Below are 24,488 nucleotides of genomic sequence, written 5' to 3' on the forward strand. Positions count from 1 at the left end.
ATGGGGCAGTCGTTGAAGGCAAAGGTGAAACTCATGGAACTTGGGAGGGATCCAGTTTGCAGGACAGTGGCTGCATCCTGCAAAATCCAGTGGGCAGCTCTCCCGTGCCCTGCATGGATGGAGAAAGTATGGCCTAGGGAGCGCCGCACCGTGGACGTGGCCCAAACTGGAGTAGAAGCCACCTGCCGTTCTGAGTGTCGTTCCGGAGAGAGATGCCGCACTACTCCCTCTGAGCCACCTCTTCTCGCTGCTCTCCCAGTCCCTCCCTTCGAGGTCCGGGTCCGTCTCAGAACCGGAGGGGAAGGGCGACCCTGTAGCCAAGGAAGGCAACGAGCGCGGGAGCGACTCAGGCGGCCGGTGGAGCTCGCGGGAGGAGGCAGGGTGAGCCCTGCGGGTTCCGGGGGCGGGAAGTGGGGTCCCGCTCGCCCCGGGGCCTCCGGGACGGCAGCCCTTCTCGCCAGCGCGCGCATGCGCATCTGAACCCCACGCCTCCGGTCGCCGCGCGCCCTAGCTCCACCCAGGTGCCCGCACGCACGCGTGGCGGGTGGGTCTCGCGTGCTTTCTTTCCCGCCAAAATTTGGTAGTGGTATTTCCCAGCCCCAGCAAGGCGGAGGTGAGGCCTTCTCAGGGGGCTGGGCCGGCGCGGGACAAGGGAGCGATTGCTTGCGCTCGGGCAGCGTCTCTGCTCCCCACCAACCCACTCAGACATCGGTTTCCTCGGGCGTCTACACCGAAGTCAGAGGGGAGAAGGGCTCTCAGGTTTGCCTTTCTGCGTCCACCCCCGTCCACCTGTTTGCCTCAATGAGGAGGGGTGCAGAAAGAAGCCGGAGAAATATTGGAGTACCGACTGCTTGTACCACTGGTTTTATTTTATTTTAAAGATTTTATTTATTTATTCATGAGAGTCACACACAGAGAGGCAGAGACACAGGCAGAGGGAGAAGCAGGCTCCATGCAGGGAGCCCAACGTGGGACTCGATCCCGGGTCTTCAGGATCACGCCCTGGGCCGAAGGCGGCGCTAAACCGCGGAGTCACCCGGGCTGCCCCACTGTTGCTTTTATAATAGGTTTTGCTTTGTGGCTTCTCCAGGCGGGGTGGGGCTCAGGGGCTGCCCTCGTACAGGGTTCCGGGGACCCCTTTAGAAGCACACAGAGCCAGCTGCGCATGCGGGCCGCTGATGCAGGGCCTCTGTCATAAAGGCCTCACGCACACAGGCCTGCATGGCTGGTGACTGGCTTTATAGCCAAGGACCTGCTGGAGTGGGCCCGGCCCTACCACGTTCTGGCTGTGTGGTGGGAGAAAGCTATAGTAGTTCTTTTAAGGAGGGCTGCTACACTCAGTGAATAAAAATGCAGAACGTCCAGTTAAGTTTGAATTTCACTTAAAAAATCTAATCATTTTTTAAGCATAAGTAATCCCAAATATTATTTACCTGAAATTCAAATGTAATTGGGAATCAAATTCAAATTTAATTATTTTATTTGGTAAGTCTGGTTGAAGGTTTTATGGGAGATAATGCTGCAACAGCCCCTAGAGCTGCTCCTGGCGCAAACATGCAACAATGTGTGTTTATATAAAAAGGCCAAGCTCCTCCCACCGGGCACTCCTCCACCCCCTCACCCCCCCACAGGAGTGTGTCTAGTCGTCTGATGTAATAGGTGAAATGGCTAGCACTCTAAACTATTCTGTCCTACAAGGTCAGTCCTTAAGCCCTCCCCACCCCAGTGGAGCTCTAGGATATTGACCCAGCTCTAGGATAACGAAGAGCCGCGGTCCCCCGGCCTCCCACACTTGGCACATTCATGTGCGTATTTCCAGGTTCTTAGTAATGTTGGTGCTGTATCACTGGACATGAGTGTATGATGGGGGGGTGGTATTGAGGGGAGTCTGAACCATTACTGAACCATTATGATGTTGGAGCCAGTGACACTCTTTCTGTGGAAAACTGACAAGAGTCTGTCTCTTCCAGAATAAGGGGCATGTTGTCTTCTGTGGAAGGTAACACTGTGTGAGCTAGGAGGGAATGGAGAGAGAATCAGGAAGTCTATGATGTTGTATGGTGTTAGTAATAGGTTTTCCCAATTTAGAGAATGTATATGGAATGGCAGTGGTCCCACTGAGCTCATTAAGACATGTGGCTGCATGTGAGATAAGACTGTTCAGTCTGAGGAGTCTAAAGGGCAAAAGGAAACATCGGAGTGGCTGCATCTAGGATTGTAAATGTAAGTCTATTTGATCCTGAAGTTTCTCTTTTTGCCTGTCCTCTACTCCCCCAATGTCAGCATGCCCCTTCACTTCTCAAACAATAATAGCACCCTGAATTTATATTGCACTGTTTCGTTATAATGCCTTTTAAAAAAATCATTCATTCATTCATTCGTTCATTCATTCATTCATTCATGAGAGACACAGAGAGAGGCAGAGACATAGGCAGAGATAGAAGCAGGCTCCCACAGGAGCTGCATGCAGGACTCGATTCCAGGACCCTGGGATCATGCCTGAGCCAAAGGTAGACATTCAACCACTGAGCCACCCAGGTGCCTCATTAGAATGCCTTTTGAATTTTATTATTTTGCTTTATTTTTTAAAGGCTTTAGTAGGGAAAAAGAGCATTCCTTTCTGAGGCCAAGGCTGATTAAAGTGAAATGTCTCTCTGCAAACCTGGTGGAATGGAGTGCTAGCCCAGGATTTAGGCAGAAGTGTCAGGCATTTTCCATTTCCAATCAGAGCTCCTACTCTTAAATTTCCAGAGGAAGTTTTAGAGTCTTTGAAATTGTGGTGTCTAACCCTCATTTCTCTTCACATTAGCTTGATGTAGCAGCCTTTTCTCTCTTTTCTGTATTTTCTCTCCTTAATCGTTTCTTCCTCCTGACATTTAAATATGTTTAATTATCTCATTAAAAAAATCTTCTCTCCAGGGGCCAGTCTTTTGGTCTTCCCATGCACGTCCTTGAGAACTCTATACAGGATTCTGGAGGGTTTAAACTTGCGGTGGAAATTGAAGTGAGGTAGTAACTATTGTTAGATCAAGAAAAATGCTTGGAATTGTTCAGCTAGGGATAGGAGTCCCCAGGGTGGTCCTCCAGAGCACTCTGGGGCCAGCTTGGGAGCTCTTTGCCTAGGTCCTCAGCCAGGTAAGTGCAGAAATTCAGAATAAACTTTTAGGAACTTTTGTAGCAATTTGACAGAATAATCTTGTCTATTGAACTTCATGAAAAATCTAGAGTTAAAAAAAATCTTCCCTATATACTCTTCTACCTCTCTCCCTCTCTCTCTTGCTTTCTCCTCTTCTCCCTCTCTTCCCTTCATCTCCAAACTTTTGAAAAAGTTCTTATTTTCATTTTCTCAGCTTCTTCCAGTCTGACTTCAGGAATAACCACTCTGCTGATACTGTTCTCATGAAGGACACCAGTATCATTTGCCAAATCCACTTTCTTGACCTCTCTGTTACAGATGATCTACCTTCATGAAACTCTCCTCTAGTTTCTGGAAGATCCTCTCTCTCTCTCTCTCTCTCTCTCTCTCTCTCTCTCTCTCTCTCGTTGTTCTTTCTCCATGTGTACCCCCTTAATTATCTGGTTATCAAGTCTCCTCATGCTGCATACCCCCATGTGGGCTTACTGTTCCAGATACCTGGCTTCAGCTGTTCCTGTAGGTTGGTCATTTTCATATATTTGTTTCCAACCCACACCTTTTCCCTGATCTTCAGACCCACATATTTAGTTGTCATCAGATATTTCATAACCACTTCAACAAATCCAAAATCAAACTGATCTTTGCTCCTCCATACTGGCTCCTACACTTCTTTAGTCTATTTGAATATATAAACATTTTTTAAAGATTTTATTTAATTTTTCATGAGAGGCACAGATAGAGAAAGGCAGAGGCATAGGCAGAGGGAGAAGTATCTCATAGTTTTGATTGCATTACCCTGATGACTAATGTTGTTGAGCATCTTCTCATGTAGGTATTGACCATTTGTATATGTTCTCTGGAGAAATGTTTTTTTTCAGATTGTTAGCCTATTTTTAATTGAGTTTTTTTGTCTTTTTATTGTTCAGTTGTAACAGCTCTTTACATATTCTAGATACTGTATCCTTACCAAACAGATGATTTGCAAATATTTTCTCCAATTTTTAGGTTGTCTTTTTATTTTTTATTACTAGCAAAATAGAACTGGGAGGTAGTAGAGGTGGAAGAACTGGAAAAAGTTAATCACCAAACAAGCTGCCTAAACATAGCTTCCTGCTGTGGAGGAGAGTGATTTATTTGGCTGTTATCTTTCCCACATTTCCTGATTCAAAGAAACCTGCTGTTAGCAGGACTAGGTCTAGGAGCCCCATTTTCCAATCTCTTCACTTCCTGGGAATTTGGGAAAGGTTGTAGAATTCTCAGGCTTTCAAGATACAAAAGACAATATGGAGAAGAAAGGATGGCCCTTAGGTCCAGTGTCATCCCCAGCCCCATCTCTCAGTATTTGTTGATGCCAAAGAGATGAACCCCATGGAATCTTAGCCAGCATTACACTGAACAATGAGGCTGTGTTGATGAGCAAATGAGCAACATCATACTTGGTGTAGAAGCTGGCCAGGAGGCAGAGTACAACAGGAGAGATGCTGAGGAATTTGCAGAAAGAGATAAATTGAAGCCTGTAGTCCATGTGTTCCCCGTGTGTCAATAGCCAAGCCTTTCCTTGGTCAGGGGTCTCAAAGGGTGTCCCTTTCACCATATGTAAGAAAACATACATAGCCTGCTGGCTTCAGAAGCCTGTCTGTCTTGAGGTCACACATTTCTACACCTGGGGTCTCCAGGAAGCAGCCACCTGTCTTTTTACTTTTTTGATAGTATCCTTTGATGTACACATTTTTTTAAAAAGATATTCTTCATTTATTCATGGAAACACACACACAGAGAGAGAGGCAGAGACACAGGCAGAGGGAGAAGCAGGCTCCATGCAGGAGCCCAACATGGGACTCCATCCCAGGTCTCCAGGATCATGCCCTGGGCTGCAGGCGGTGCTAAACCGCTAAGCCACCGGGGCTGCCCTGATGTACACATTTTTTGATGAAGTCCAATTTGTTTTTTCCTTTGGTTATTTGTGGTTTAAAGGTCATCTCTATGAAACCACTGTTTACTACAAGGTCAGACTTATACCTATGTCTTTTTTTCTAAAAGGTTTTAGAGTTTTTAGCTCTTACCTTTAGGTACTTTGGGGCTAACTTTTGTATATGGTGTGAGATAGGGACCCAAATTCATTAGTTTGCATGTAGATATTCAGTTGTCCCAGCAACAGTTCTTGAAAATATATATTATTTTCTAAGTAATCCTATTTCTTTGTTTTTCCCATCCATATTTATTCTGTATTCTTTACTGAATTTTTCTTTTTTCCTCACCTCTGTTTCTTCTTGTCATATTTGTGATATTTGATTTTTTTCCATTTTTCCTATTAAGGAATTCATGAATCAAGCAGCATCCCTTCCAGCAAGTAGAGGGAAGCTTTCTTCCTTAGCATTTTTCTAAGTAAGCTCTATGACCAATGTGGGGCTTGAACTCACAACCTTGAGATTAAGAACCTCATGCTCTACTGACTAAGGCAGCCAGGGGCCTCTCTTCCTTAGCATTTTTTTTTTCTGAGAGAGAGAGAGAGAAGCACTTCCTTCTTCTTTTTCCTCTCAATCCAATCAGAAAATCATTTGGAGAACTTGATGGGTATCCCCTGGAATTTCGAGGTATGTAGGTTCCTGACTCATGCTTGGAAAAATGTTTAAAGGTATATATATAGGCTTTCAGAAAGCTGGTCATGAGCCAGCTCTGTCCATGTTAAGTATCTGTTTCCAAGGTAATGAAGGGGACTCAGTTCCAGCTCTCTATCACCTATGAACCCTAGTCCTATCTCCTCTCTGCTATGGCAACACTACCCTAATTCTGGTTCTAATAACTATACCTCCTCAGAACTATCACAAAGGCAGTTTTGCACTTATTGCTGTGTCTTTTTTCCCCTCCCTCTTCATTTCTGGCTCCTGGAATTCAGTCTCTTGTTATCTTATCCATAATTTCTAGGAGTTTGTAAGTGGGAGAATTTCAGGCTATTTTAGTCTGGCATCTTACCAGAACTAGACATCTATTTTAACTTGCTCAGTATCTGCCTTATGTATTAGATAGTAAACTCCAGGAAGGCAGACAATTATTCTTGTTCACTGCTTTACCTCCAGCTCTCAGCACAGAGCCTAGCATATAATGAATATTGAGTAAATATTTGTTGAACATGTAAGTAACTCACAACATGAAGTCTTCAGTAGGAAAGAAGGATAGATATAATTAAGTCTAAAAATTATGTTTACAAAAATAAGCATCCCAATGAAGAGAAAGAAGGGCTGCAAAGCCAGGGTCCAGTATTCTTCCAGCTATGCTGCAATGGACTCACCTAAGCTCACCTCACAGCTTTCTTTTGTGACATTTTTTCCTGTTTCTAGATTTCTAAAGATCCTACTTCACTCCTTTCTTCTTTAATTTTTATTTTTTTCTTTTAATAATATGATTTATTAGGTATAACTTACATGTAATAAAGTACGTCCATTTTTTTAAATTTTTATTTATTTATGATAGTCACACACACACACACACACACAGAGAGAGAGAGAGAGAGAGAGAGAGAGGCAGAGACATAGGCAGAGGGAGAAGCAGGCTCCATGCACCGGGAGCCCGACGTGGGATTCAATCCCGGGTCTCCAGGATCGCGCCCTGGGCCAAAGGCAAGCGCCAAACCGCTGCGCCACCCAGGGATCCCCAAGTACGTCCATTTTAAGTGTATGTTTGGATGAGTTTTGTACCCATATAACCCATATAACCACTACCACAGCCAAGATATTGAACGTTCCCATCACTACTTTAAAAAGCTCCCTTTTGGGGCAACTGGGTGGCTTAGTCGGTTAAGCATCTGCCTTCAGCTCAGGTCATGATCTTGGGGTCCTGGGATCAAGCTCCGTTTGGGGCTCCCTGCTTAGTGGGGAGCCTGCCTCTTCCTCAGTTCCTCCCCCTGCTCATTCTCTCTCTCTCTCTCTCTCAAACAAATGAAAAATCTTTTTTTAATAAAGTTCCCTTTTACCCCTTCTCAGGAATCTCCCAGTCTCTCAGCCCCAGGTAATGACTGATTTGCTCTGTTCTTATGGGTTAGATGACTCTTTTCTAGAATTTCATAAAAATGGAGTCATATTGCATATGCTCTTTGGTGTCTGGCTTCTCCTCCTTATAATATTTTTGAGATTCATCCATGTTGTTGCAAGGGTCAGTATTTCATTGTCACTCTGATTTTTCTGAAATAAGAGAGTTTCTCCTCTTTCTAATATTTTCTCTTTCCCTGTTGCTCTTCTCTCAATTCCCTTGATTTCCAGTCTAACGTCAGATGTTGTGATAAGTCATTTTTACCTTCCACAGGGTCTGTAATCCATGATGTCTGTAAAGAGCAGGAACATTACAAAGATGTCACCTTTGCCCAGTCTTATTCCTCAGTGGAAGGACTTGAAAGTCCTCATAAATCATAGCCTGGAAGATATAAAGGTAATGTGTGTAAGGGGTATGCACATAGTGGGCTTTTACTAAGTATCCTTGCCAAGGCAGCCTGTGGCATGAGCAACATGTGAGCAGCTTTGGAAGAACCCTCCCATACTCCTCAACAACTCCTTCTTCTAGATTAAGATGGTAACAGTGATAATTAAAACACATTCTGCTGAATAATAATAATAAAAAAAACAGAAAAGGGACTCACATGGATTAAACAAGCAGGAGGTGCCTTTGTGTTACAGGTTGTCAAGGACCCATGTTGTTTTCCTTTTTTTCCACACTATCCTTAATATTTTAGTTTATCATCTTAAGGTTATGAGCTAGTTCCTTCACTTCCAGGCATTGGCTTTAAATTCCAAGAAGAAAGAAGGCCAGAAAGTACAGAGCTGTGCCAGCCCTGGAGTACCACAGTGCCACTCTATATTGCCAGAATTTCTGGGTCCATGATTACCTTAAACAAGATCTGAGTTTTATTGGGATGGAAGGAGGGGGATGAGGAAGGACGGGGATTGATATAGAGTAGGCAATAGTATGTACAGACACAGATATATTGCTTGGGTTTAACATATTCTCAGTCTTTTAGAGTCTTCCTGAGAAAAGCATTAATACTGTTGAGTGAGTGAGCGAATTATTTGTACATAAAGTCTGGAAAGGAGAAGAATGGTGATTAACTAATGGAATAAGGGGTACGTAAATGAGTTTTCAGATTCAGTGAAGAGAAATGTGAGATTAAGAGATCAGATACCAGGGTCCTTTCTCTCAACTCTGCTGTTGTCACTGAACCAGCAATGACAGTGGAAGCTCTCCAGCTCTCTGTATTCTGTATTCTCTCAGAATACACAAAATTGGAATATGAGAAATATAAGGAGAAGAGAGAGACTCTAAGTTGCTGATAATGGCCTTAGTATACTCTCAAATCCTTTGTGGATGCAGAGTGTATGTAAGAATCCGTAAGACAGATTCATGGAACATTGTTCAAGGGCAGTATAGTACAAGCATCTGCTGAGAAGAGGGACCTAAAAGATTTTATGAGCCTCAATTAATTAGTATAAGGAGCTCATGTATTTAAATCCTAGATATATATTATGTCACTGGAAGATAGCATGTGTGTTGTACATATTCTACTGTGTATCATGTTAAAAGATATATATCTCTCTTAATATACCACACACACACATGCACACACACACACACACACCCCACTGGTTCAGAACACAGAATGTTAGAGCTGAAGCACAGTTAACTCCATGTTGTGAATAGCACACATTTTCCTTGGATGCACATAAGAATAGAAAGGTGCATGCCAAAGAGTCTAGCTCTAATGCCCATGTGGTGGGAATTCTATGTCTGTAAAGTATGAGTTTCCCATAGGCAGTGTATCATGGAGTGTGATGGTGACAGGAATGGTCCTTTGGGTATAGAGGGGAACTTTGAAGAGTTGTTCAAACTGTGACAGGTAGGGATATTTGCCATGGTTGGATTACTTTGTCACATTCATATAGGATTGTATTCCTTTCTTTTGAAGTACTTTTTTTTGTTTTGGACAGAGATTTTTAAATTATTTATATAATTATATATAAATTATATCTATAATTTATGTTTCCCTCATTGTACTCTTATTTTCTGAAAGCTACGACTGTGTCTCTTTTGCTCAGCATCATATCTCCAGTGTCTGTCATAGAATGTACCAGCCTTTCTTAAATGTTCCTCACCTAAACCATGGAAAACAAAATTATCTGAGGGGCTATTTTCTTAGTACCCTCAAGATGGTACATAACTACCAGCATTCTAGATGCATAGGGAAGAAATTAATGCCTTATGTAGAATGGATACTTTGGGACATTAGGTCTTACTTCTTATGGAAACTTGGTTGAGAAAGGCTGGTACTTTCAATCAAGATGTGGTGATCAAGGTACTTTGAATCAAGACGTGGGTGAGGGTGAGGGAGGGATGACTCCCCCAAATAGTGCTTTCCAGTGGTAGGGTGAATAAATGTTGGTTAGCTAAAAAACAACAAATGTCCACTAATCCTCAATAAATATTTATTTATTTTTTTAAAGATGTATTTATTTATGAGAAACACACACACACACACACACACACACACACACACACACACACACACACAGGCAGAGACACAGGCAGAGAGAGAAGCAGGCTCCATGCAGGGAGCCCGATGTGGGACTCGATCCTGGGTCTCCAGGATCACACCCTGGGCTGCAGGTGGCGCTAAACTGCTGCACCACTGGGGCTGCCCTCAATAAATATTTATTAAATGAATGAGTGACTGGGTACTCAGGCCTTTTAGCTCAGGCTGCTCTTCTCTTTCAGGCTGATGAAAAACCAAAGAATGATGTGATTGTATTGAGTGACTGGCCTGAGACTCTCTACCAGGAGCCTCACCATCCCCAGAGCAAGCCTTTCATCTGCTTCTACTCCATCAATGTCAACTATTTTGTGTCCTTAAACTGGATGGAGCCACATTCAAAACAAATACAGGTAAAGCTACCTCATTTTTTCCTTCCATCTTAATTCACTTTACATATATCATACCTCAACTGCCCTCATAATCAGAATGATGAGAGTGGATTCTGAGTTAGCTTATTTTTAATATTCATCTCCATATCCCAATCTGACCTAGATGCAGTGATCCTTTTTCACCTCTAGTCATCAGGTCCAGAGAATTCATATTCCCCAGAAAGCAGACTGAAGGCCAAGGAAAGAGCCTTAAGCATTGTGTTTCTATTACATACCTGAATACCAGTACCAGGAAATTCCCCAAATCAAGCTGTGCAGTCTTTCCTTGGTCTGACAGGAAGAGACAAGTATCTAAACATTCAACCCTTGGTATGCCTCACTCTTGGGAAATAATCTGCCTCCATGTCAGGGCTTTCATCTTTCTTCCTCTTCTAGGCAGTACTTTGGGTACAGAAGAAAGATACAGAAATGGGAGGAATCATAGAGAAGATGAACTTTCCTGTGATGGATCAAGTGCCACCTGTTGAAACAATGGTCCACACAGGTTCTTCCCACATGTTAATTGCTTACTGTGGTGACATGCACCTGCGGCTCTTCGGAGACCATCATCGAGCATTCATATCTCTGGGCACAGTGCCCTGTCGTTTCTCCATCAGCTGCCTCTGCTATGACTCAGAAACTGATATACTGCTCTCTGGTACCTTGGGGGCTGTGGTTACCTGGCTTATCATACCAAACAGCAGGGGCCTCCAGATGGCACAAATAATGCCCATGCCTGATCATGAGCTTGTACAGGGCTTTTCCCTGAATGGCCCCCATGGCTCCCTCCTGGCTTTCTGTGAGAATATGGTGAGGGTCTTTACCCACCAGGGTCAGGGCCAGCTGAAAGAGGTTAAAAAATTCACTCCCATAGCCAGTGGCTCTTCCATCACTTGCTCATTCACTTGTGTCTCTCAGGGCTCTTTCTATGCTGGAAACAAGGATGGAGAGATCCATGCTTGGGGTCTAGACCAGGGTAACTTCCTCCACAGCTTCCAAGCCCATTCCTCTTCAGTGATATGTGTTCACAGCCGGCCAGAGACCTACACTTTACTAACAGCAGGCCAAGAAGGTGTAGTAAAGGAATGGAATCTTGCCTTTGGGAACTTGCTGCGGCAGCTGAATATTGATGAAGATCTGCAGCGACTTCAGTTTATTGATAACACCACTTTTTTCTGCCAGACCACCCACAATTTCTCATTGCACCACCTGCCTTACTTTTATAGCCTCTTCAATGTCTGTGGTTCTGCTCCTGAAAAGGTGCAGCGGGTCTGCTGTGGCCATAATTGGACTCGGATCCTGTGTGCCACTAAGGATGGTTTGTTGCGCTTCTTGTCTCCAGTAACAGGAGATCTCCTCGTTATCACCTGGCCTCTACTTATCATGGATAAGGCCGTGGCTTGGGCCTATGACTCAGACAAAGAAGAGCTCTTTGTGGCAACAGGCAGTTCAGAGGTGCTGGTGTTTGATGCAACGCACTCTCCTTGCACAGCCAAGTACCTGGTATGCACTTCGGTAAATTCTAGGGATAGAGTAAGATGCCTGGCCTACGGGCAGTCCCATTTGGGTATGGGCCTAGGAGGACTGATGTTCTGTGGGCATGACAGTGGCATTGTGAGAATCCTCTCCCACTATAGCTATGCCCGAATAGAAAAGACTGTTCACTCTGGGGCAGTTTTGGCACTGTCTACCCTGGAGGGTCCCCAGGAAATCTCCTTACTCTGTTCCTATGGCATGGATCGTATTTTATACCTGACAGAGGCTGTGCTTCAGAAGAACAAGGTAATTCTGCAGCCCATAAACAAAATTCTATGTGCTTGTGCCCTAACACATGTGATACTCTTGCCAGGTTCAGTGGGTGCTATCACTGAGAACCACTGCTGGCGTCTCTGGCACTACCAAAATTTTCTGAAATCTTCAGAATCAAAACAAAGTTCTGTGTTTAAAGAAACAAAATGCCTGCACCAATGTGCAATAACTTCATTTGATGTCTGCTATTCCCTGAAACTTTTTGTCACAGGGGGCATTGATGGCTCAGTCCGGATCTGGGATTTCCATGGTAGGCTTATAACTGAGTTGGATTCAGCATTGGATTTTGGCCCACTCTGCTTTGCCAATAATCGGGGTGACCTGCTTTTGACTTTCAACCAGAGTCTTTACCTGGTATCCTGCTTAAATTTGCTCCCTCCTACTCAGCTGATTCACCTAGCTAACCTAAGCAGTGCAGATGATATACAAGAAGTCCCTAAACCCTTTCTGCCTAGTTTCTTCCTTTCTTTTGAAAGAGTATTTGTACCCAAATTTGTTTACCTTGGACAAGGGCTCCAGGAATTACAGGGTCTAGAAGCCCTTGTTAACAAACGGGTCATTGCCTTTGACAACACTGTGCCCCATGTTGTAGAGGAAGAGAGACATATGTCCACTGTGATTCAAGTGGAACCCAAATTATACTTTTCAGGGGATAAGAATATTGCTTTTGACCCCAAGCATAATAGTCCTCCACACATGGTTCCTGCTCAGTTACAACTTGCTGACTGGGATGGATTGAACTATTACCATATGTTACATTGCTTCTTTGGTAAAGGGCAGCAATGGCCCTTCGCTCCTGATGGCTACATCCCCAACTCAGTTATCCGTGCCCGCCTTTGGCCTGATGGTACCCCAATCTTCTTACGCTATGATCTGTACCAAGATAAGGACTGGGACATGACCAAACTTGTCAGATCCCTGACACTGTCACCTGTGACTCTACTAGAAGAGAACGTCTCAATGAAAAAAGAGGATAAATCCAAGAAGTGGAAAAAAACTTTCTATGATATTCTAGTAAGTATGATAAACCAAAATTGGACAGGAAGAAAATTGGATGAAGAACTTATAAATCATTTAATTGAGGCCATCCTCAACCTCACAATTTACTGTTCTGTAGATCAATATAAGACATATATTACTGTCCTGGCACAATTTTTTTCCACTTATCAAGTATCTCCAAGATTGTGCTATGAGGCTGCCTGTCGCCTAATGGAAGATACAGTCCATCCCAATCCATGCATCCGTGAGCTAGCCTGGGAGGGGCTGGAGAGGCTAGGCATCCTGAGCCATCTCTTTGCTGTTCCACTGGCTATAGGATTGATGGACAGTGATGAGAATGTGCGGGCTAAGGCCTTACACCTTATGATAAGAGTCACAGGCATCCAAACCAAGACTATGCTGGTAGGCCTGCTGAGGAAAGAAGAAACCTTCCGAGAAATGCAGTAAGTTGGCTGGTGGCTTTCCCTCTTCTGTTTCTTCTAGCTCCTAACCTCCAAAATATGATTGCTTATTCTCTTTTCACACAACTCTTTCTCTTCTTTTTCTCCCACTATGTCCTTTGTTTCCATTTGCATTTTTCCCTGATGCCTACCCTTCCTCTGACCATTAGTTAGTCTGCCCTTCTCTCACTTCTTCACTTCCTTAAGATTCCTCATGACTCAAGTCCACAAATCTTCCAATCAAAAAAGCATCTTGTATCTGACAATTCTATTCTTTGCTATGTTTGATTTTTTAAAAATATTTTATATATTCATGAGAAACACACAGAGAGAGGCAGAGACATAGGCAGAGAGAGAAGCAGGCTCCTCACAGGGAGCCTGATGCAGGACTCGATCCCGGGACTGGATCATGCTCTGAGCCAAAGGCAGATGCTCAACCGCTGAGCCCCCCAGGTGTCCCTGATTTTTTTTCTTCTTCACCCACCCTTTACTTGAGATGACTCTGGATTAAATGGCTACTTTATCCCTGCCTCTTCAATTTCAATTTCTCCTTTTCTTCCTCCTTCTCTCCCTTCCTTCCCTCCTCCACATCCTTTTTTTTTAATTTTTATTTATTTATGATAGTCACACACACACACACACACAGAGAGAGAGAGAGAGAGAGAGAGAGAGGCAGAGACATAGGCAGAGGGAGAAGCAGGCTCCATGCACTGGGAGCCCGATGTGGGATTCGATCCCAGGTCTCCAGGATCGCGCCCTGGGCCAAAGGCAGGCGCTAAACCGCTGTGCCACCCAGGGATCCCCACATCCTCTTTCAAATCGTGTTTTATCACTGGCTGGGTATCATCCTTCTTTCCTCTTGACTTTTGTAGGCAAGAATTTATTGGAGAAGCCTCTCTGGACCAGCTACTGGGGATCCAAGCTAAAGATATCCAGTGCCTGCTTACTCAGGTAAAGCAGCGGCTAAATGAAAACTTGACCTTGTCATATAGAGACCAACAACCTACTTTTCATTCAGACATATCAATGGCTGGCGAACCTGAGATGCTTGTCAAACAAATAGTCGTACCTGAAAAGATCACCAAACCAAAGGAAAGAATGACACATGTTCAAGCAAAGAGAAGACAGCTTAGTATGTATGGGTTAATATATGGGGTATATTTGGGTACCAAAAGTCAGAGTCAATAAGGCCAAAGTATTTAAAATGATATTGGGAAATATTATTACCTAAAGAGATTCTTTTCCACAGAAAATAGGCTTTGTGGGAAAGAAACACATATGCCACAACAAATACCAAGGTCTTATTTATTTAGGATATGGAAGCTGGGATAAAATGGCAAGCATTTCTGTACCATAAAGCCTCAGTCCCCTTTGCCTTTTTGGTTTTTTTTAAGATTTATTTATTTACGAGAGACAGAGAGAGAAAGACAGAGACACAGGTAGAGGGAGAAGCAGGCTCCATGCAGGGAGCCTGACGTGGGACTCAATCCCACATCTCCAGGATCACGCCATGGGCTGAAGGCGGCGTTAAACCGCTGAGCCAACCGTGCTGCCCTGCCATTGTGCCTCTAATGGCAGTTCATTGGACTAGATGTTATAAAGGATATTACTCAGAGCCTCTTTTTTTCTTAACTATTTTTCTCCCAATATCTCTGCAGTTAAAAAGGAACTGAGAGTTTCCAGAAAGCCAATACAGACAAAATATGTAAAATTTAGCTCTGTGTTGGTACCTTCAAAGGATAAAGATGAACAAAGAGAGGCAAGGCGATCAGAGCAGATTGACACCCAGCATGTTGCCTTAGAGCCTGAATTACCATTAAGTACTTTAAGCCCAGCCAAATATCAAGAGGATGCTGAATCAAAGGAGGTCATGGTGGAAGCCACAGAAGAAGGAATAGGCCACATGGCAATCACAGAGGTTATGACAGCCATAGATCAACGTGACATGAAAGATTATGAAGAGGTGTTCCCTAAGGTGGAAAGACATGAAGTAGAAGGAGGAGGCCACATGGAGGTCACAGAGTTTATGAAGGCCATAGGTCAACATGGCATTAAAGATTATGGGGAGGTGTTCCCTAAGATGGAAAAATATGAACTTATGAATAGGCTTTGGAAAAGGGCAGTAAAAAGAGGCTATGAAAAAGTAGTTGCAAAGTTGAAACAGGAAAAAGACTTGAAGGATATTTCAGAGACAATTGTAGAAGAGACCAAGGAAAAAGGCATGCAGATTACTGAGGAAGAAATAGATACAAGGAAGAAACATGGAAAGAGTGGCCGAGGTTTGGCTGGTATGCCTGGACGCATTGGTAGATTAGATACCAGGTCTTGGCGGGATGACATTTGCTATCTTGTTACCTCAAGGATAGCAAGTTCCTGTCCAGGAATGTTAAGGGATCTGGGTCAAGAATTGGTGGACTTGGCTCAGGTGATGCTTGCTCCCCAAGATCCCAGCTGGGATCTCTTTCAAGAGATCTGCCCCCTTTTAAAGGATTCATCAGAATTGCATGAAAAGGTGGTAGGAGAACCATTCATTATAACTGAAAAGGTGGATACAGAGGTTGTTGAGGAAGAGAGCACAGAATTGGGAGGACAGAGAGGCAAAAAAGCATTAAAGGATAAGGCATTTTCTCAAGTCAAGAAAAAGAAAGATGTTTTCTTAGACAAACTAGTCTTAGAGAAAAGGAAATTTAAAAAAGAAGCAAGGAAACTGGGCAGGCAAGAAAGGAAAATAGCTGAGGAAGAAAGGAAACTGAGTAAGACAGAGAAGAAATTAATGCAAAGAAAGGAGAAACTGACTCAGGATAGGAAGAAACTGACCCATCAGAAAGAAAAAATACCTTGGGATGAAAAAATAGTGGCTTCTCCACAAGAGAAATTAACAACCAAGGAAGAGTTAGTCTTAGGAGGAATGAAAGAGACTGGAAAAGGGGGAAAACTACTAAGGGAAAGAAAAAGAATTACCCCAAAGAAGGGGAGGGCAGCCCTGAAAAGGGGCAAGTGGGACTGGGAGAAGATTATGATGGCCCATGAAGAAGGCATGTGGCCCCAAGAAGAGGGGTTGCCTACCTGGGGAGAGAGGAAATTGTCCCAGGAGGAGGAGGAACTGGGGGATGAGGAGGAGGAGCTGGGGGATGAAGAGGAGGAGCTAGGTGAGGAAGAGGAGGGACTGGGAGAGGAAGAGGAGCGGCAGGGAGAGGAAGAGGAGCGGCTGGGAGAGGAAGAGGAGGAACTGGGAGAGGAAGAGGAGCAGTTGGGAGAGGAAGAGGAGCAGCTGGGAGAGGAAGAGGAGGAACTGGGAGAGGAAGAGGAGGAACTGGGAGAGGAAGAGGAGGAACTGGGAGAGGAAGAGGAGGAACCTTGTGAGGAAGAGGAGGAGCCAGGTGTGAAAGAGGAGGAACTGACCTGGGATGAAGAGGAACTAATATTGCACTTAAAGAAACAAGTTAAGAGCAGGAAGGAAAAGTCCCATAAAAAGAAGAAAGATGTCCAGGATATGGAGAAACATGTTGAGGAAGAGGCCCAGAAAAGGGGAAAATTGGCCCAGGGAGAGGAACATTTGTCTAGCAAAGAGGAGGGACTATCTGGGGAAGAGGGAAAACAGGCATCAGAAAGGGGCAGCTTGACAGAGCAAGAAATTAAATTGACCCCAGAAAAGAAGAAATGGTTAGAAAAGGAGAAAAAAGAGGCCCATAAAAAGAAACAAATCCAAGAAAAGAAAAAACAAGCTGGGAAACAGGAGAAAGATCAAAAAGAAAGGCAGACTAAGAAAGAGGAGAAAGAAGCCAAGGACAGATGGTTAGCCCAGAAAAGAAAGCAACTGGGCCTAGAAGAAGAGGAAAAGCTTGTGGAAAAGGAGAGAAGGTCCCAGAAAGAAGAGGAAAAAAACAAGAAAAAGAGGCAACGGGCCTGGGAAAAAAAGAGAGCAGACTTAGGAGAGGAGGAACAGGCTGGGGAAATGGAGAAATGGTCACAGGAGGAAAAGAAACAGACCTGGGAAGAAAAGAGATGGGATCAGAAAGAGAAGAAATTGGCTCAAAAAGTGGGGAAACAGGCTAAGGATAAAAAACAATGGGCCAGAAGAAAAATGAAACTGATCCCACAAAAGGAGAAAAAGATAGCAGAAATTGAAAAAGTGTCCCCCCCCAAAAGAGAAACAAGCCAAGAAAGAGGAGAAATGGGTTGGGAAAGATAAGAAAGCCACTGATGAAAAAGAACAGCCACACACAAAAAAGCAACTAGCCCTACAAGAGCAGAAACAATCCCAGGAAGAGAGGATATGGAGTCAGAAAGAGGAGAAAGAGAGTGATCAAAGAAAACAATGGGCCTGGGAAAAAGAGGAGCTGTATGTAGAAGAGGAGGAAGATGCTGGTGAAATGCAGAAGAAGTCCCAGGAAAAAGAGGAAAGAGCATTGGAGAAAAGACTGACCAAGAAAGACAGTAAACTGGCAAAGGGGGAGAGGCATATTGGTAAGAAAAAAAAGGCAATAGCCAGAAAGGGAATTGGCATAACAAAGAGAAAGAAAAAAACTGAAGAAGAGAAAGAAGTTATGAAGGAAGAGGAATTGTCCCAGGAAGAGAGGGAACTGGTCTGTGACACTAGGACTAAGGAGATGGGTGTTGCCAAGGAAAAAAGGAAACGAACCAAAGAGAAGAGAATACAGGCAATGAGGAAACTGGACATGGAGAAAGGGATTCCTTCTGAAGACAAAGAGGCTAGTTCCAGGTTAAAAGATATAAGGAAGAGGGAGAGTTACCTGTTGAGGAGCCTAGCTAAAATAATTAGAGAAATGAACATAGTGCCACTGGAAAAGGCAGAAATATCTGAGGAAGAGAGATCATCCATGATGGGGAAGTGGATGGAAACAATGGAAATGGAAGGCCAGAGGTGGGAATTTTTTAAGGAACAGGGAGAAATAATGAAACAAGAGAAGGCGCTGGATCAGGAAGAGAGAAAAGTAGATGATAGACTGGCCACCAAAGAGAAAACACTGACTGATGGAGACAGCTTGCAGGAGAACCAAAGGTTATTAGAAAAGGTCCTGGGAAAGATACTATTAGATAAAGTTCAGGTAGATAGTATATTAAAGGAAGTCCAGGAACAAAATCTGTTAGGAAAAAAGCAGCTAAAGAAACTTCTGAGGAGAATTGAGAAGAATAAACCAGAAAAAACTCAGCTAAAGTGCTTATTAGAGAATATCAGAGATACCCTGTTTGAAGGCTTATCTGAGAGTTTGACTGAAAAAGAAATAATGGAAGGTCCAGAGAAGAAGAGGAAAGAGGAAGAGACTGTCCCTGAGGAAGGAAAAGAGGAAGAGATTCTGCCCAGGGAAGAGAAAGGTAAGTATCTGATTAGGAAGAAGAAAAAGAAGGCAAGCCTGAGTGAAGAGGAATTGGAGGAGAACTTGGCTAAGAAGCATAAAAAAGAGAGTTCAACCCAAAGAAAGAAAAAGGAAAAGAAGTCAACTGAAGAGAAAGAGAGGCTGAGTAAGAAGAAAAAGGAGAGCCCACAAGAGGAGGAGGAGAGCCTGAGTGAGAAGGAGAGCCTGAATGAGGAGGAGGAGGAGAAGAGCCTGAGTGAGGAGGAGGAGGAGGAGAGCCTGAGTGAGGAGGAGGAGGAGGAGAGCCTGAGTGAGGAGGAGGAGGAGGAGGTGAGCCTGAGTGAGGAGGAAGAGGAGGAGGAGGAGAGTCTGAGTGAGGAGGAGGTGGAGGAGGAGGAGGTGGAGGAGGAGGAGGTGGAGGAGGAGGAGGAGAGCCTGAGTGAGGAGGAGGAGGAGGAGAGCCTGAGTGAGGAGGAAGAGGCAGAAATGGAGAAGATAGAGAAAAGAGAGAAGGAGGAGGAGGAAATGCAGAAGGATGCAGAGAGCAGACTTATGAAGGTGATACGCTCAGAGGAGAGAGTACTGAAAACAAAGCTCTCCAAGGAAGAAATGAGCTTATCAAAGCTAGCAATAGAAGATAAAGCTCTTGCTGAGAAAACGGAGGGTATAACTAGAAGGGAAATGCCTTTTACGAAAGAAAGATTGCTTGATGGAAAGAGATATCCCACACTAAGGGATAAGGTCATGTGGCCAACAGTTCTGAAGAGCCCCTTCAAAATACCACTCCCAGGAGCCCCAGAAAAAGAGAGAATGCCCCTGAAAGTGTTAGGGGTTCATTTGGATTTGAAAGGACAGGAAAGTCCACTTCTTGGAGCACACCCTCTGACAAGTTCTTGGGGAAGACAAGAGGATGTGCTCTTGGAGAAAGCCAAGAGTATGGGAACAGGCTTAGAGACACGGATCCCAGAAGGCCTCCACAGGTTAGAGTCCCACTTATCTGATATCATGAAACCACAGAGACGTGAACATAGGTCCAAAGGTAAGAGGTGGAAGCAGTTCTTTAAGTACCAGGATTCCCCAGTGGGGAAAACTGAAGGCCAGGTCCCAGGGCCAGCCCCAGCGCTAGCCCCATCCCTTACTTCTATACCAGCCAAAAGGCCATGCCACTCAGAAGCAAGCTTCTCAGATGAGGACTGGATTACCAATGCCTTAATAAGACTGGAAGCAGGAGAGCAGCTTTCCAGGGACAGTTTCCATAGACTGCACCAGCATCTCAGAGATTTCATTTCAAAGGGATATTTGAAATGGATGCATCTGTGCAGTCTTAAAGCCATTGCTAAACACCTCAGGCAGAACCTAGAAGTAAGTCACACAGACATATCACAGCCCTCTAAGGATGTTTTGAGTCCAGTGCACTTAAAAGTGATCCCTCCAATTAGAAGAAAACAAAAAGAGAGCTGGCTAGAGCCATTATCTATTGTTGAGCCAGTGTTACCATCAGCTACCAGGAGGTCTCAAACCCCAGAAGCTCTCAATTGGCATCTCTTAGCTGAGTCCCAAAGGAAGAAGCAGGCACAACAGTTATCCTCTGCTATGAAGGAGATACCACACCTTTATACAATCAGAAAACACATTCCCACAACTGTCTATCCTTCTGTGGGTAAGAAATCCCTGGACTTGATATTCCAGAAGGACTTGAAGGCCTTGAGGTATAAGGGAGGGCTCCCCAAATTTCACATGGCAAAGAGGGAAGCACTGCCCATCCCTTCACCAGTATTACCATCAACCACTAAGAGGATTCGAGTCCCAAAGGCCAATTTACACTGGCATCTCTTAGGAGAACCTTACAGGAGTGCGCGGGTACAGCAGTTATCCAATGCTCTCAGAGAGATGGAAATGAAACACTTTTATCCTGCTGCAAGAGAGATTTTCACAGGTGCCCATGCCTCTGTGGACAAACAAACTCTAGCACTGATGTTTCAGAAGGATATCAGGGCTTTTAAGGGAAAAGACAGGCCCCTCAAGTTGCCTAAGTTGAAAAAGGCACAGACCACCTCTAAAAAAAAGGAAGAGGTGCCTCAGTGGGAGACATTTGTGGCACTGTATTATGTTTTGCAGATGTTGCAGCAACGATATGCAAAAGACAGCACTGCTTGGATGGAACAGTTTTACCAACTCATGGATCTGTACCAATTTAAGTCCCCTCAAATCCAGAGGCTTCTACTAGAGTTGCTGCACAGAGAAGAACTCCAACCCCGAGAGATTATGTACCAAAAGGCCCTGAAAACTCAGGAGCTAGTCCCTGGTGAACGGTTGTTCTGTGGCCTGTTTTGTGGTCATTCCCATGTCCCTGCAGGTCCTCTCAAGTTCCAGAACGTTGTACCACTGCCTGGGAAAAGCAGAGTGCATACTATCCAACCTGTGGGCATTGCCCAGTATGGGTTCCTAGAACTTGCCTGGAAAAACCTACCACAAGTCAATTCTTACCTTATTGAGAGGCTGCCCAACATCCCTACTCCTACTCTATGATTTGGCCTAATATTAGGACTTTGGGGTCTTAGTGGGAAATAACCCTGGTCATAGATTTTAAGCCTCCTTCCCTGTTCCTCACTTCACGGTGGGGCTAGACAAGGACTTGTACTTATTTAGCTCCAGAAACCTGCTTGCCTTGTATTGAATAAAATGGCATTTCTCATTTGTAACAAACATTTTGGCTTATTTCTCTTCCTCCCCAAGCCTAGAATCCCCATAGAAAGTAGGTAGAGAAAACAAGTAACTTTTATCCTGACTGGACCAATTGTTTTTTCAGTCAGTTGGGTACATCCTTTGGAGGGTAGGTACCAGTTGATCAACTTATATTAGAAAAGTCTGTCCTTGAGCTCTTTCTTTTGGTTAATATTTCCTTCTTCAAAGGTCCCTAGGGGGGAGAGTGTCTGGCACAGTTGGGCTTTTATTTATTTAGCATTAATCTGAGAGGAAGCAGAGAAGACCCATAATTTTGCCCCTTCATAAACTTTGATCTGAAGTTCCTGAACGTCTCTAAACCTCAGTGTTCTCATCTACATAATGGGGAAATAGAGTGAAAAAATGATTAAGAATGCCAACTTTGGAAAAAAAAAAGAAAGCCAACTTTGAATTGGAAGAACTCTCATTCTAGTTCTTTTTCTGCCATTTATTAGCTCTTTAATCTTAGCTTTTAGTTTCTTCAAAGTAAAATGGTGGTAATAATGCCTACCTCAGTGAAACTCTTAACACAATTCCTGGAATATAGTTCTCTTTTTCTAATGGGTAGCTATTTTAATGGCAGATGTAGCTATTTGTTTTATTTATTTATTTATTTATTTATTTATTTATTTATTTATTTATTTATTTTAGATGTAGCTTTTTGAAGTGTGGAGATGAAAATATGAGGTCTAAGATTCAAAGAATATTTGAATCCCTGCCTTTCAATTTGACATGTAGTCTTGAGCCAGTGATTTCACCTCTCTAAGCCTCAGGTATTGGGTTGTTGTTTTTTTTTATTTAAGTTTTTCAATTGTTTACTTTATTCTAATTCTCAGCTTTACCATGTGCAAATGAGGCTCACTGGGAGGCTAGAATGAGATTCTGGGTATGCCCGTATTAGTGTACTGGGAACGCAGGAAAGGAACTGAAGGATAGAGGAGGGGCCTGGCACCTCAAGGGAGTTTGAGGGTACCTTGGGAGGGGCTATAGAGATTAAGGAGAGAGTCTGCAAGAGCAAGAGAGGAGCTAGAGCTTGAAGGTGTTTGGAAGCCCAAGAGAAGATCTTGGGCATCAGAAATCAGACTCCTGAGGGAGGTGACAAATTCTGAGGAAGAAAGTTTGGGAGCCCAGGAGATCAGAAGCTTGAATACTGGGAAGAAACCCTGGAGCAGGAGACAGATCTCAGGGGAGAGGTATGAGAGCCAAAGGGAATAGATGAAGTTGACAATGTACAGAAGCTAATAAGTTCTGGGAACAAATCCCATGCCCAGCAAAGCATAAGAAAGAAGAGTAGAAGAAGCAGATTTTGATATTAGAGGAGCCATGGAGCCCTTGAAGGAGGAACCAGAGCTCAGGGGAGATGCCTAGAACTCATGAGAGAAGTCAGAGTGCAAGGTAGAAGGGTTTAGGAGAAAAAAGAAGCCTCCAAGTTTCCAGAGAAGCAGTCTGCAAGGTCAGAGTAAGTTGAATAAATCTAAAGATTAAAACATATAGCTATATATGAGGTAATTTCCTCATGTAAAATAATAGATTATATATTTATACATTATATATTATACATTATATTATATATTATACAATTATTGTATTATAGAATTATAATACAATAATATATATTATACATTATATATATTATACAACATATATAATGTATATTGTATATATATTTATATAGTCTTTACCTCTGGTTCCTGCTAATATTTGGTCTTTGACCCGTTTCTGATACAGAACTCCTAAACCCCTTGGAATCTCTTGGGAGATATGAGTGACTTTTGTTCTGATGAGGTTACTCTTGGTAGACTCCTAGAAAGGAGCTGCTCACTAGAAAGATAAACCATGCATAAAAGCTTGGAACTTTCAGCCACATCTCCCATCCTCTAAATAAGGGCTGGAGATTGAGTTAATGATCAATCATGCCTACATGAAGCTTCTATAAAAAAATACCTCTAAAAAAAAGTTTGGGGTTCAGGGAGGTTCCAGGTTGGTGAACACATTTATGTGCCAGAGGGTAATGCATTCCAATTCCATGGAACAGAAGCTCCTGCACTTAGGACCCCTTCACATCTCACCCTATGTATGTCTTTTTCTGGCTGTTCATCTGTATGATTTAAAAAATCATTTGTAATAAACCAGCAATAATAAGTAAACTGTTTTCTTTGGTTGTGTGAGCTGTTATAGCAAATAATTGAATCCAAGAAGGGGATTGTGAGAGCCTGCATATTCTATCCCAGTCAGACAGTTCTGGGTAATCTGGATACCAACTACCTCTGATTAGGGTCTAAAATGGAGGGCAGTCTTGTGGGACTGAGCCCTTAATCTGTGGGATCTGTGCTAACTCTAGTTAGTGTCAAAATTGAATTGGATTGCAGGACACCAGGTTCATATTGGAGAACTGGTCTGTGTGGGGGAAAAAAACAACAACCACACATCTGATGTCAAAGTGTTGTGAATGTGAGTAAAGGAAAATCCAATCAGTTTTTCCTAGGCACCTCCCCCCATCAAATATCTCCTCAAATATCCTATTTCCAGAAGAGGGAAAAATAAAATGAAAGGTATTAAATCATGTTTAGTCTGAGGAAAACTGTTAATAGTTTATAATAAGATCTGCTACAGCAGGAAGATGAAATTTGTTTTTCTTTAACACTAGGGAGTTTTGCCAAGCTTTTTATGATCCCAGAAACAAAAGAACCATAAAGAAGAAACTGAATTTGATTTATTTACATCAGCAGATACATTTTAAAAAATTATTTTTAACAAAATTTGCCATTTGGGCCATTTTCAAGTGTACAGTTTAGTATGTTCACATTGTGCAACCAACACCAGCCATTTTTCCAGAAAACATTTTTCATCTTGAAAAACTAAAACTCTGTTGCCAGTATACAGTAATTCCCCATTTTCTCTACCCCCCAACTCCTGGCACCTACCATTCTACTTTCTGTCTCTAAGTACCTCATATGAGTGGAAAAAAGTATTTTTTCTTTGTGGCTTGTTTCACATAGCACAGTGTCTGTGTCTTCAGAGTTCATCTATGTTGTAGCATGTGTCAGAATGTACTTCCTTTTTAAGATGGAATGGTATTCTATTGTACATATATACCATATTTAATCTATCCATTTATCT

The 24,488-nt window shown here is 43.3% G+C and overlaps 1 protein-coding gene across 1 annotated transcript; it reads left to right on the plus strand.

Annotated features, from left to right (window-relative positions):
* LOC129500135 (WD repeat-containing protein 87-like) lies at nt 1-21,173 on the plus strand. The gene is made up of 9 exons (XM_055310260.1): nt 1-24; nt 260-381; nt 585-759; nt 9,893-10,060; nt 10,475-13,329; nt 14,199-14,391; nt 18,843-19,118; nt 19,662-20,155; nt 20,441-21,173. Exons 1-9 carry the CDS (start codon nt 1-3, stop codon nt 21,171-21,173), a joined length of 5,040 nt encoding a protein of 1,679 aa, XP_055166235.1.
* The last annotated feature ends 3,315 nt before the right edge of the window (nt 21,174-24,488 follow it).

The sequence above is a fragment of the Nyctereutes procyonoides genome, unplaced genomic scaffold (genome assembly GCF_905146905.1).
Source record: "Nyctereutes procyonoides isolate TBG_1078 unplaced genomic scaffold, NYPRO_anot_genome, whole genome shotgun sequence".
In the NCBI taxonomy this organism is placed as follows: Eukaryota; Metazoa; Chordata; class Mammalia; order Carnivora; family Canidae; genus Nyctereutes; species Nyctereutes procyonoides.